Here is a 13,537-nt window from a genome sequence, read left to right on the forward strand (position 1 = left end):
ACACAAAGAACCTCAGGATGGACAAAATGTCACTTTGTAAATCCTTCATATTGCTCCTTACAGACTCTTTTTATTGTTTGTTGAGCTGTAAGGGAATGGAACACGTCTGCTTTACAGACCAGTGGTGCATGACTTGTGTGTGTGTGTGTGTGTGTGTGTGTGTGTGTGCACAGTGTGTATAGTATAGTGACATTGTGCATAGTGCATGACTGCAGCCAGTTCATTTACTGGGACGCCATCATTCAGCCTCATTACCCGCCATGTGCTCACCTTACGTCTCGATCCTCTCATACCAGGCATGCAGTGACATGTGCGCATATGTTTCTAACTCTTCTGAGATTATGTTACCATGCCTCCTTCAGTGTTACGCTCCTGTGTGTGAATGAGTGTGTATATCACACAAAGGTCCTTCCTTCCTGCTGCTGAATGACTTTACAACTACCAGCAGTGCTCCCAGCAGACCCAGTCACCACTGTGATCACTATAATATTCAATTCTTTCATCCACTGTCACAATTCTATGCTCCACCGTGCACCTGTCGTTGTTTTTCTTTGTTTGCTGTGCAAACGTATATATAATTTGTCTGACTTTCTTTTTCGACTGAAACTGAGCATACGATCAAATTTAGACTTCATGAATGGTTCATAAAGTAATCATGTGTGTCATGGTTTATCATGTCTTCATTGTCCATATTGTCGATTTTGGTTTGGAGCTTCTCCCACATTTAAATAAAATACCCCACTTGTCGGCTTTAACCTTTAGAACACAGAGCATTTTGTCTGCTTTTTCCATTACTATGTTAAACATACAGTATATATAGAGGATATAAGAATGTGCAATATACAGTGTCTTATATCCTTTTTTTCAGCACAACCTAGGCAAAAGTTAAATTTTTAACAACTCTATAAACACACCTGAAGTACTCAAAATGTTTAAAATCGGATTGAATCTGTGAAATTTGGAAATACGTCACAGTTCAAAGTTCACTTGGCTCCTTTTTATGAACAAAAAGAAAAGAAAAACAGTCTAATTTTGTGACTTCTGCACAATTATTGCTACTTTATATCACTACTAAAAATGCAACATAAAATGAATAATAACTTTGACTCAACAACACATAAGCAGATGAAGACTTTTTAAAGCCTGAATATGTGACCTATATATAACCAGGATGTCCATATGAGGAGACAAGACAAACTCTCCTATTTGACAACTACTCATCTTCCTAAGTAAGTAAGAGATTCATCACCACTCTGCACAACTGCAGTCATGATGACTAATGTGGAAATTAAGTGTGGAACAGAAAATTTTTGGCATGACTGGCCTCAGGACTCGGGTACATGACTGACATTAGTATCTGAACATGATGATTTAACTCCTTTATATGACCTGCTTTTAATTCCATGTGTCAGAGAAATCAAGTTATGATATGATCAAGTTATAAATAATTACAATTGACTACAATGAACCACTTTTTTCAAATGAGACAATTATATATCAGTGTCTACATTTACAATGTAGACACTGTGAACTCAGAGGTGCCTTTAAATGTAACTTAGTTATCTAAAATCTTATTTTTAACCTCCACTTCATTCCAGAGAAAAATATCCTACGCTAAATTACGTGACAGTTGCAGTTACTTTGCAGCGATTATATTTATCAGCTTATAACATGAATTGTACTCTTTGACCACAAAACGTACACATCAATACCGTTATATACTATAAAAAGTATACTTAGCGATGTAACTACTATGGTGATTTTTAAGAATTGTGAAATGTATAGCTTTGTGAACAGAAAGGAATAGAAGTAGCAGTTGCCAGTTTCCATCAAAAAGTATACAAATCTGCAAATTGGGCGTGGTTTTGGCACCAGGTGAGTTAATTAGCACAGCTGGGGTGAGTTTGACTAATCAACATCTCTTTGGTGGTGAGTGTACAATAATTTAAGCTTGATTTTTGTGTTTGAATCTGCTGTGAAAACAAAGCCCTCGGGGGCAGCAACTTTGCTAAGTCAGTGTTTTGAAAATACCTTTTTTATTCAGTGTTATGTGAAGCATGTTCTAAAAAACAAAACAAAACACTTTTTCTTTTTTTCTGATATTTATTGTTATTATTAGCAAGTTCACCTGAATGTTGTAGTTGGCTAAATCACTGTCCTGACTGACTGACTTGCATGCGACGAGTATGTTATTGTAGCAATGTAGCATTCAATTTAGATTTTTAAAAAGGAGAAGATTAATCGCAGTAATCGATAATATTGAAACCCAATACTTTTGGAATCACAATAAAATTTGGGATCAAAATTCAAATCACATCATTATGGCAGAAACAAAAAATGCATATTGTCCGAAAGCCCTAATAACAACACTGACAAAGGCACTTGCTGAAAATATATGATAGGGCCAAATATATTTTATATATTATATTATTTATATATTTTTTAACTATTTTCCGGAGATAAATTATTTGATTATCAGACAGTGGATCTGAAGTCTCATTCCGACAACAACAGAGGAAGTTGGGTTTGAAAAAAAAAAAATTTAAAAAAAAGGTTGACGTCAAACAAATTGAAACCCACTACTCTTTACTGTATTTCTGTCAAGTGTAAAAGATCTGGAAAAAAATTAAATACATTTTTAAAAAAACTGGTCGAATTAATCAAACACAGCAGCATCATAATGGGTTTATTCTTCCTTTGACCAAGTGGGGGAAAAAATGGGTGAAACTGCTTTTTAAATGTACATAATGCATTGGTGCTTATACCTCGGATGACACAAATATGAAGTTTAAGTTGACATTTGACCAAACATCTGATCTAAAAACTTCATTATGTCATTTGACTCAAATGAATTGACCCAAAAGGGCAGTTAAAAAAAAAAAGTTAACCAAACGACTGCTCAGCAACGTCCATAATCTGACCCGAGTGCGGCCACTAACCTTCCCCCTGCTGTGGGTAAGCTCAAACATCCCTCTGCATTACATCACACAGTATTAAAAGTGACAGCTGACATTTTGGTGCTCAGACCCGTTCTTTCTCTCTTTTTTTGAGTCGTATCTAAATTTGAAGCCACTTTAACACAATGAGTCATGAAAACTATTTTAACCAAGCGGTAATATCAAATAAATAATTCTTCAAACTTTGAGTGACCACAATCGGCCTCTCTATCCCACAGCTGTGTTACGTAATGAGCTTGTTTACACTTGTTTTATCTGGGGAGGAGAGAATGAGTGCGTGTGTGGGCGAGACGTGGACTGTGTTGGGGATAATAGTGTTTGTAGGAGGGAGGACACACAAACAACTGTTTGCTGAGCTCGACATACATTTGGATGAATTGTCCCACCACAACAAACTACCCATCATTGTGCATCTGAAACAAAGGCAAAGCCTGATCATATGTTTTTGCTTACTGGCAAGAATTGCTATTACAAGACAGAATCCATAATCATTTTATGGTATGGTCTGATCTGTGAGAACGATTTGAATCATTCTGAAATGGGCTGAAACATTGTAGGTAATTATTTATTTATTTATTCATGATGATTTGTATCTACATGAAGTGTATCTTTGATTATAAGACTAAGAGAGGAAGGGCTACAGGAATAATTGTTTTTATTTGCACCTTTCAAAGGCAGAACAGGAATAAATGTGAAAGAGAATCATCAGCTCATGTTTTACATGAGGCAGAAACGTATTATGAAAAAGAAAACTAACTGATGAACTGATTCACACGTTTCTGCCGTCATACAGTTGAAACTGGAATTATCTAGATGATTGCAATTAGGCTATTATTTTTAGGTCTGTTTAAGTCCTTAATTGGAAAATGTGTATTAAAGAGGAGACAGGATAAAATGAGTCTTGATTATTATGAAAGCCACACTCTTGTACATTTTTATCCTCTCGGAACACTGAGACTATTCTCGGATTATCCTCTCATACAATGCTAAACACACATGGATGGACAAGTACTCTTCTAATCCTGTCTCCAGCATCAAACTAATGCATTAATTTGGTGTTTTGAGAACAAGTTTCAGTAGAAAAGTTTATTATAACATTAACAATGTGAAGAACTCTACTACTGATTTTTATAAATATACTTTTAAATGCACTGCAAAGGACAAACCTAACTGTGCTTTAATAATAGTTATCTCAAAGACATTAAAGATCTTCTGTATTCATAAGAGTGCGATGAAACTGTAAAACAATTAACAACAAAACTGCTCACATTTGAAAAGAAAACCATTATAATCTCAGTTTGTTGTGTAGTTGCTTACAGAACAGGGATCATGCACTTTAAGAACTGTCTTAATTGGCACCAAGTAATACCAATATATAACATACAGTAACATTACATTCATTTATTTATTTATGGCACGAGACGATGTCTCTTGGTTCTTTGTCATCTTGAATTTCATAATTAACTGTAAAATAATAAAAGTAACTACATATAAACTGAATTAAAGTCACTCTTGGGTTACAAGTGTTACTTTACAGGTAATTCAGTCGTGACCATGTGCAGATCCAGTCCAACATGTGCTTTGTGATTATCATGGGATAACGGGTGAATCACACATGGATGAATCATTCAATTTTGTTACCCGATAACCACGTGTAACTATTCAAATAGCATGAAAAAAATGCTGCTGCTGAAATAATAAACAGAGAGAAGTGAGATAAAATCAGCTCTACTGAGAAATAAATGTAGATGGAAGAACAGACCATTATCAACTGTTCCAACATGGTTAATCATCAGTTAAAGAAGCTGTGGTGGACTGCAGGATTAAAACAGACCAATGGCCAGATGATGAAATGCTGCCATCTAAAGGCAGATCCGAGGTGTTTCATCAGCACACATTTGCACCTTTTTCACATATCTTAAAAAAATCTAGAAGTTGTTGTTCATTCAAAAGGTCCCTTTAAGAAACTGTGTGACATCATGAGTTTTCTTCACTATCGAAAAACACAAAGTAGAGTAGAGCGCTGACAGCGAGTAGAGCAACTGACAGGAGCATGTTCTTTCGATTCTCGCTTCTTAAAGTCGACAGCTCTTTGTCTGAAAAACAGGGAGACAAGATATGGAAGTCAGAGTTTTCTGAGGAGAATGTTATTGTGTACACCTGAAAAGAAACAGACTATATATGTTGTCTGTATTTTATCTTAGCCCAAGATATTCAGCCAACCATCACTGAGGACTAAACAATCCTGCATGTATTGATGTTGTAACAGTTTTTTTAAGTTAAGTTAAGCAAGTATTTAATGTATTTAAGACCCCAAAGCACAAATTAGCTTTGTTTCTAAAGCAGGGAATACAATAAAATAGCCACCTAATATAAGCAATGTTCAAACATCCAAGTAAAGACTAATATGAAGTGGGTGAAACCTTATAAATCACTAGATACTTCTTATTCTAACATTACAGAGATGCGTTTACAATAAACTATCAGTATTGATGATCCTAGTCTGGCTCAAACAACATTTTCAGTAACACAAAGGAAAACTCTTGAGTGAATTTTCGCCTCACCTAATTTTTGCATCCTTTCCTTAATGATTGTCATTTCTTCTTCCAGTTCCTGCCTGTGAAGCAGAAAGACAAACACAATCAAATGGGTTTTACTTTGTGGATGAGCCACAGGATGATGGGGAAACACATTTATTATCATTGACCTTATCTGAAGACAATGGAGAAAAAAAAATTAAGTCTGACTGTCATATTCATAATGAACATTAGTTGCAGCTCTAATCATCATCATCATACAAAGGGAAACTCCACTGAGCAACTGATCCTCCATTTATTTTGCACCTTACTGCTTTGACCATGCATTGTACGCATTTGAAATTAATTAATTTAATGTTGTGTGAACCCCTGCCCTGTCAGCCCTGACCCCCACCACATTTATTTTATTTGTGATATTGGAAAAATGATGCATCTACACCACATTAGACAGGGTCCCAATCGAAAACCTCTGCACTTAGACGTGTCAAAATAAATAAACCTTTATCACCATCCTCCTCACCTCTTCATATCAGAGAGTTGCTCCTTCCTGCTCCTAAACTCCGCCCTGTCCAGGTTGTCATGGCAACGCGCCCGTCGCTCCTCCAGTCGGTCAATCTATGATTTACAGACATTTACAAGTGACATGATGAAATCGGCTTAGTGAAATAAATACACACATGTCACAGTGACTGGATGACATTGAAACAAGCTGCACGCGATCAAAATAAAGCCATGCCGAGCTAAAGCGCTAATAGCTAACGGAAGGTAAACGGACATCTAGTGATGTCTCACCTCAGTGGCGACGCTGACTTTTTCTTTCCTTTTGTCTTTGATTTTAGTCATTTTTTAACAAAACCAACTGCTGAGTCTAACAGTTTAGACGAGGCTTGAATGAACCGTGACACTGCGGAAGTGCTTCTTCTTCTTCCTCTGCGTAATGTTTAGTCTCCTCAGAGGCTCTGCTGCTGCCCCCTGTTGGCGACAACAAACCTCACAGTTAATTAAAGTTTAATTTAGAACACCTGTGTGCAGCTGAAGCCGTGACCTTAGCTACGAAAACACATTAGCAAGATGCTAGGGCTTGTTAATTCTCAAATAAATGTATTGCATAACGCAATACTGTATTTATTTTCACAACACTGTGGACTGATGTGAGGTATTTTCGAGTCTTTTTTAAGCCTACAGTAAGTATTATGTACAATATTAATGAATGTTGCTCTTTGACTGTTACTGTTTACCCTGCCATCAATGTTCACTCACGTAAAATCGTTTTCTAGAAGTGACAAAAATTGACCTACTATTATGACAACAAAATGAAATGTCGTGTTGAATAATTAATCGGGTAGCACATTTATAGACTTTATTTAGCTGTTGGAGGCTGTTAACTGTGATTTAACTGAGTGTCTAATGCAGAGAGGTGAGCAGCTGAGAGAGTTGTTATTGAGCTTCCCTAATCGGATTATCTGACCTGAGAGGACGTGACATGTTCGGCGGAGGCCACTCATTCTTCTGCCTCTTTTACCTTTTCTTTCTCTCGCTCTTTTTGTACTGAAAATGCCTCTTTTCATAAACCGGGACCGAATATTTGCTCATCAGGTCCATCTGCTGGAGCACAAGCTGAGGGTAAACCAGTCATGAATGGCATATCTCTATCTCTCTGTCATATGATGTGTGTGCTGCTTCTTGCTTTACTCAGTATAAACACAAATATGTGTAATGTATGGCTGTGATACATTTATTTATGTTTACAGAGCAAAGAAGAGCGAATACTAGAACTGGAGACGCAGAATGCGATTCTTCATTTAAGGCTTGCAGAGGTGAGAAGATCTCTCTATTCTGAAATAGCTTTTTGTAATATTATTGTTGTCCTACTGAATGGTTTGACCCCTTTTTTGTGAGTGAATTGTACCTTCATGCTTTACACACCGTGTTTCTTCTAAGACACATACATGTGTGTAATGTGTTTTGGGCCCTGATCATGCATGCAAATATTTTGTGAACATTTCAGTGTCTGGAGAAGCTGCATCATGAACATGAAGAGGAGACCGTGGCCCAGAACCTTCAGCTGCAGCAGAGAAATGCACAGGACTTAACCCGAACAGCTCTTGTCAAACTCCTGTCTGAGGTCCAGGTATAAATACGTGTGTATGTCTGTGTGAGAGGACATGATGTGTTTTGAGTTGTCTTTATGTTTTATATGACGATTAGACTAGCACTCTGAGGTTTGTCTTTCAAATGTAAAGTGCAATACAAATAAAATCTATTATTATTATTAGACTGATGCATAACCTTTTCACTTGATGTGTTGTCTGTGTGTTTGTGGCAGGTTTTGAAACAGGACCTGAGTGAGGTATTTGCAGTGTTTGTGAGTTTTTCCACCGAGCTGGAGGAGCAGAGCAAGCAGCTACTGGAGAAAGTAGAACGAGCCAGCATTTCCCTAAATGGTCACCATGGTGACAATGTCCAGGGTGAGTCAGTGGGTTTTGAGCCTTAAAATGTAGCGTCCTTAGCATAACCCCTGGGTCAGACCTCAAGGAATGTCTGTTTGATACCAAATCTAAAATTTGGACATCACTTGGTGAAGCGCTGGTGCAGTGTGTCAAGATGATGAGAAGAGAAGCATCTTTTTTATATGTACTTTTACCTATATGGGATTTTGTCTCAGAACTAGCAATGGACATTACATTACATGTCATTTAGCAGACGCTTTTATCCAAAGCGACTTACAATGGAATTGAGTACAATCAGCCAGGGGTGGGATCGAACTTGCGACCATGATGTCTTTCGCACACAGGGTAGGGTCTTAGCCACTCCACCCCCGACATACAGCACATTATGTTCTTGCAGTTCCTTACACACCAGTGACTCGTGAACTGCATCTTTACTGTACACTCTGTCCTTACTACTGTGGAGTTGTGGTCACTGCAGATAGTCCACTTTCTACAAGTCCACAAAGAATATCTTTGAAGATTTATATTTTGCTGTATATGAATGGCAGCCAGTAGCGGACTTCCCCTGGTACACAACTACACAGCTTAGAGGTTATGTCCCGGCTCCATTTAAGGCTTGTGTGTTTGTAATCCTCTCCCTTTTGTATTTGTCCAAGGTTGAATGTTGCACACTGTCCAACAAATCAGCTGGTCCTTTAGGCTCTGTTGATAGGTGGAAACTGAATGTCGTCAAATGCTTTGACATAAGCCCCGAGCACATGCTCTGCAGCACATTTTACTAACATGCTCCTCCAAAGAAAGTGGCCTTTCTTTTTGTTGTCAGTTAAGAGTTGAGGAAGAATATAGAAATGTACCTATTTACAAACTCAATAGTCAATCTTTCCTTTTATATCCGCACAACATTTACCACTGATTATTTGTTTTTCACTATAGAGCTGTGAATAAAACGGCTTCATATGAACGTTTGAATCTCAAGATTTATAAAGGTCCAGTTGCTCTGAGGCAGGTTGGTTAATCTGGATGTTGGCATGTTTAAGTGAAATGACATCCTTAATAAAAGTTCCGAAACATTGATAAGTCGGTCATGTTTTGTAAGAATGACCTAGGTTTTGTTGTAGGACACTAACAAGAACTCGATTGCCACCATTTGACAGAGAAGATTGAGCTGCTTAGTCAGTCCTGTTCATTTATATTCAGCTCATTCTTATTCTTTAAAATGTCTCTACCTGTCCTGTGAGTTTGATGTCAGGCGTGTCTACATGTGTACTGGAGGATCAAAGACTTTGCTTTACAGAACATGTTTTTATTCACAGCAAAACTGACTCATGCTTGGTGCATCACTGAGTCCAGTGGAGGTTTTTCAGCATCTGTCATGTTTTTCTGAAAGTAAACATGTTTATAAACTGTGCCTTCCATACTCAGACCTGCAGGCCCGTGTTGCAGCTCTGGAGCGCTCTCTGGAGGAGGAGAAGGAGCGGTCCGGGGCCGAGAGGCAAAGGAGGAAAGAAATTCACAACACGCTGGTGGTGAGGAGGAAAGATAATTCATGGCCATGTTTGCTCTAAAAAACAAAGTGTTCTAGTCAAGGTGACGAATCCTAAGTGCATTTTTGTCCTCCTCTGTCTGGCGACAGGAGCTGAGAGGGAACATCAGAGTTCACTGCAGGGTGCGACCAGTTCTACCTTTCGACAATATCCAGTCCTTGACGTCTGGGTCTAGGTGGGTCAGCACAACATGCATCATGTGTCCACACTACAAAATACAGCATGATAAAACTGTGTGTGAGAGCAGTTGTTCTGTCTTTGTAAAGTAATATTGTCCTTGTTCAGGCCTGCATCATCAGAGCAAGTGGTCTATGCGATTAGTGATGTGAGTTGCACTTGATTCTTAGATTGGATTTAGTTGCTGCTCACTTGTCTTAGTTTCCTCACTTTTCATTATTTCTATTTTCAGGACACAGTGATGGTGAATTGCCAGAAGCCAGGGATGTCGGTGCAAAACAGGATTTTTGAGTTTGAGAGGTAGAATTCCATTCATTTCAAGCATCTTGATCAGTCTCATTAGGGGCAGTTAGTTAATAGTGGAAATGTACATAAAGGCAACACATAGCAGCATACACAACCATGCATGTGCACAAAGAGCCAAGTCAGGTACCAGGAGTTGATTTATAAAAATAGATGAACTGTATAAAACAATATAATTGACTGCTGTGTGGACAACAGATTTGGAGTGGCAGTTTATTTGCAAGCAGGTAATGCATAACATGGAGTTTAATGCCTTCCAGTGGCATTAGTAATTACAGGTAATATTCAGGTCTCTCTGTTCTATTACAATACTTTTTAGAATAGGTTTTTACAATATTGTTTAGGCTGTTCTGGTCTTTCAGGCTCTGAAACCAGCAAAAAGGGAAAAGTGTACTTTACTGGTTGATTATTTTTTTAGGGTGCATGGACCAGAGGATTCCCAGGATGTTGTATTTGAGGAAGTCAAGCCCCTCCTTACATCCCTACTGGATGGGTAAGTGTTAAATGACACAAACTAGACTATATCTGATAAAAAGTTATTTAACAATTTTCTTTAAACACTACACTGTATGAAAGGATGGGGGGTGGGGTTACTGAGAAACAGTATAACATGAGTGCATGGCTAAAGCATTATTTGAACCTCAGCTCTCTTTCTGCCTTGCAGCTATAATGTTTGCATCATGGCGTATGGACAGACAGGGAGTGGAAAGACTCACACCATGATGGGATCCCGTTTGCCAGAAGAAAACTCAACAACACAGCAGGATGCACAGCAGGGTATTATCCCCAAGGCTGCTGCTGAGCTGTTTCGGTGAGGGAGAATTGACTGTTTGCATTTATTTATGCATTAAACTCCACAGCATTTGTTGGATTAATTCAAATGGAAAGTAATGTATCTCTGTGCTCTGCTACTACCTTTAATTTACAGTGTGTCAGAAACAAAATCATAGCCTATTGTGTTACAACATGAATATATTTAAAATGTTTCACATTTACAGTGTTGTATATTTGTTCCCTTGTGTGTGTGACTCAGGCTGATTTCAGAGAAGCCTGAACCCAGCCACACAGTGGAGGTGTCAGTGATAGAAGTGTACAACAATGAGTTGTTTGACCTGCTGGCTAAAGATGAGCAGGGAAACGTGGTCGGCCAGCGCAGGGACGTCATCACCACCTCCTCTGGTACCAGCCAGGTCCCGTCCCTGACATACGAGTGAGTACTGCCGTATGCCGAATTTTTGTCAGAGCAGTTCTTTTTAAAGCTTTTTGTTATACAGGCTTTGCAGTTTGCAGAGCAAAAAATAAGCTCAATTTATTCCACTGAATGCTACCTGTTCTGCACCAAATTGCTGACAAAGTTTCCTGTGCACTTTACAATATCAAGAGTCTTTCACATTTTTAATTTATATTTTCTATGTGTTTTACAGGCCAGTGTGTAACGCCTCTGAGGTGATGCAGATCATCTGCACCATTCTGAAACTCAGGACTCGTTGTCCCACCCTGGTCCACGCTGAATCCTCACGCTCTCACCTCATTGTTACGCTCACTATATCCTCCAAGAGTCCCAATGCACTGGCCCTGAGTGAGACTCATTCATGTCCACTCACAGTAACATAAATAACTCCTGTTGGCTCCATCCTTCAGCACTGTGACCTTTTCTCCTCTTCTGTAGCCCGCAGGTTACAGAGTGCCAAGAAGGACATGCTGCACTCCACCATGAAGGATAGGTGGAGTCCTCGTTGTCGCCGTGCCAACCCCGCTGCCCAAAACTCACTCTCCACAAGCCCCGCCTCCTCTCCCTGCCTTTCACCGCTGGATTCCCCGTGTCCTTCCCCCCGGCAGAGTATCTCACAGACTCCATTCAGGACGAGGCTGCAGCTGGTGGATCTGGCAGGGAGTGAGTGTGTTGGTGAGTGTGTTAATTTGGTTGACATCTTAAGAACACTGGAGTTTTCTTTTAAGAACTGGCAAATAAACGTCTTATCAAGCCAAATTATAAAATTCAGTTCATGCTTAATTGAGATGCTGTAGTTCACGTGAGATTTTCAATCACAGAGAATGGTCTAAAATGACTAAAGAGACAATCTACTGAGTAGCAGTTGTTTCTGTGAAAATGACTGGTTAATGCCAGAGATCAGAAGAATGGACAGAGGGGGGTCAGAATGATAGAAAGGCTGACTGAAGCAGATGGACCACAGCAGCAGAGGACCTTTACCCACTTTATCTGGTGTTCTTTGTACCTGAGAAAATGGCCAGTGAGTATAAATGTGTGTTTGTGTATCAGGTATGTGTGGAGCCACAGGTGGTGCACTGTGGGAGGTGTCCTGTATAAACCGCAGCCTTTGTGCTCTGTCTGACGTCCTGGGAGCTCTGGCCGAGCATAGGCCTCACATCCCGTACAGGAATAGTAAACTGACTCATCTACTTCAGGATTCTATAGGTGACGCACTTGAACACTATTTCTCTCTTTTTTAAAGTGGGATCCATGTCTCTTATTCTCATCAACCTCTCACGCCCTGTTTGTCAATCCAACTGTGTGTGTTCCAATCTTGCTTTTCTCCATCTTGTCCACAAGGTGGGGATGCCAAGTTGTTGGTGATGCTGTGTGTGTCTCCCACGCAGCGCTTCATCAGCGAGTCCCTGCAGTCTCTGGGACTGGGTACCCGGGCCCGTCAGGTCCAGAAGGAGCCACCTCGAAGGAAGAGCAACACCCTCAAAGTTAAGTGACGAAACTGAGACAGATTTCTTGATTTTTCAAATGCTGCAGCAGCGTAAACCCTTCATCAGTCAGACCAACAGAGCAGATGTGAGTCTTTCAGATGACGTATGAGTTGTTACCTGAATATTAACTGTATAATTGTATCAGTGAGATGGAATTGAAAAAGTGCTGAGCCTTATATGAGAAATGACTATAACTTACAGCATTTACTAGACATTTTTTACTTATACATATATTATATTTGCTATTTTTATTAAAGGGGGGATAATGTGGTTTTGACCGCATTGATTGTATTTGCTTTTAATTAAATCGTTGTGTTCCAATGTAAAACAGCTGCAGAATCAAACATTCTTGTGTCATTAATCCTGGCAGTTGTTTTAAGGCTGATAATTAAGTGCAAATGTCCTCTTATCCAACACCAGTATTCAGACGATGAAAATAGTGAATAGTGTCATATTGTAAAGCAATAGTGTTTTTTCTGAGGTGATGTACTGTATTTATACTGTAATTTAAATGCATGCCTTCTATATTGAGTGGTTTGATGCATCAATGTATGTACATTATTTCTTGTATACTAATTTTCCTGTATTCAGTGTCTACTATATCATTTTTCTTACACACTATAAATCGTTGATAAGACACCATGATAGAATATTATTATAGAAATTCTGTAATAAACTGTTAAACAGATTTGTGGTTTGATTCTTGTCTTGGTGAGTTGCAATAATCCAGAGCTAGAAATTCACGTAATTTAAAATGGCTTCTAAATACGATGTGCAGTCGCTAAATAAAAATTGCATTTCGGAGCACATGCTGCTAACACTCAAGCATCAGGGCAACAGTTTTATTTTTA

General features: G+C 38.9%; 2 protein-coding genes across 3 annotated transcripts; one reads left to right on the top strand and one right to left on the bottom strand.

Moving 5' to 3' along the window:
* Positions 1 to 3,595: 3,595 nt before the first annotated feature.
* Positions 3,596 to 6,443, bottom strand: ccdc167 (coiled-coil domain containing 167). Its single transcript, XM_058612616.1, has 4 exons — positions 6,287 to 6,443; positions 6,015 to 6,109; positions 5,522 to 5,574; positions 3,596 to 5,053 (listed from the first exon to the last, which is right to left on the bottom strand). Exons 1-4 carry the CDS (start codon positions 6,335 to 6,337, stop codon positions 4,935 to 4,937), a joined length of 318 nt encoding a protein of 105 aa, XP_058468599.1. The 5' UTR covers positions 6,338 to 6,443; the 3' UTR covers positions 3,596 to 4,934.
* A 201-nt stretch (positions 6,444 to 6,644) lies between these two features.
* Positions 6,645 to 13,175, top strand: kif25 (kinesin family member 25). 2 transcript variants are annotated; one of them, XM_058612614.1, is made up of 15 exons: positions 6,645 to 6,678; positions 7,246 to 7,311; positions 7,503 to 7,625; positions 7,821 to 7,962; positions 9,367 to 9,470; positions 9,578 to 9,663; positions 9,774 to 9,813; positions 9,898 to 9,965; positions 10,387 to 10,461; positions 10,633 to 10,779; positions 11,002 to 11,178; positions 11,393 to 11,547; positions 11,638 to 11,874; positions 12,250 to 12,405; positions 12,541 to 13,175. In XM_058612614.1, the coding sequence occupies exons 8-15, from the start codon at positions 9,907 to 9,909 to the stop codon at positions 12,690 to 12,692; spliced, it is 1,158 nt and encodes a 385-aa protein (XP_058468597.1). In that variant the 5' UTR covers positions 6,645 to 6,678; positions 7,246 to 7,311; positions 7,503 to 7,625; positions 7,821 to 7,962; positions 9,367 to 9,470; positions 9,578 to 9,663; positions 9,774 to 9,813; positions 9,898 to 9,906; the 3' UTR covers positions 12,693 to 13,175. The 2 variants fall into 2 exon arrangements, with proteins under 2 accessions (XP_058468597.1, XP_058468596.1); XM_058612613.1 differs by lacking the exon at positions 6,645 to 6,678 and adding an exon at positions 6,751 to 7,117.
* The last annotated feature ends 362 nt before the right edge of the window (positions 13,176 to 13,537 follow it).

The sequence above is a fragment of the Solea solea genome, chromosome 17, assembly GCF_958295425.1.
Source record: "Solea solea chromosome 17, fSolSol10.1, whole genome shotgun sequence".
NCBI classification, from domain to species: domain Eukaryota; kingdom Metazoa; phylum Chordata; class Actinopteri; order Pleuronectiformes; family Soleidae; genus Solea; species Solea solea.

Excerpts from the sequence above, each read along its gene's own strand:
- ccdc167 (XM_058612616.1), bottom strand. The coding sequence starts at position 6,337 with ATGACTAAAATCAAAGACAAAAGGAAAGAAAAAGTCAGCGTCGCCACT. Across the intron at positions 6,110-6,286 it reads AAGTCAGCGTCGCCACTGAG|ATTGACCGACTGGAGGAGCG; the intron begins GTGAGACATCAC and ends TGTAAATCATAG. Across the intron at positions 5,575-6,014 it reads CAACTCTCTGATATGAAGAG|GCAGGAACTGGAAGAAGAAA; the intron begins GTGAGGAGGATG and ends TCTGCTTCACAG.
- kif25 (XM_058612613.1), top strand. The coding sequence starts at position 7,049 with ATGCCTCTTTTCATAAACCGGGACCGAATATTTGCTCATCAGGTCCAT. Across the intron at positions 7,118-7,245 it reads TGCTGGAGCACAAGCTGAGG|AGCAAAGAAGAGCGAATACT; the intron begins GTAAACCAGTCA and ends TTATGTTTACAG. Across the intron at positions 12,406-12,540 it reads TCTACTTCAGGATTCTATAG|GTGGGGATGCCAAGTTGTTG; the intron begins GTGACGCACTTG and ends CTTGTCCACAAG.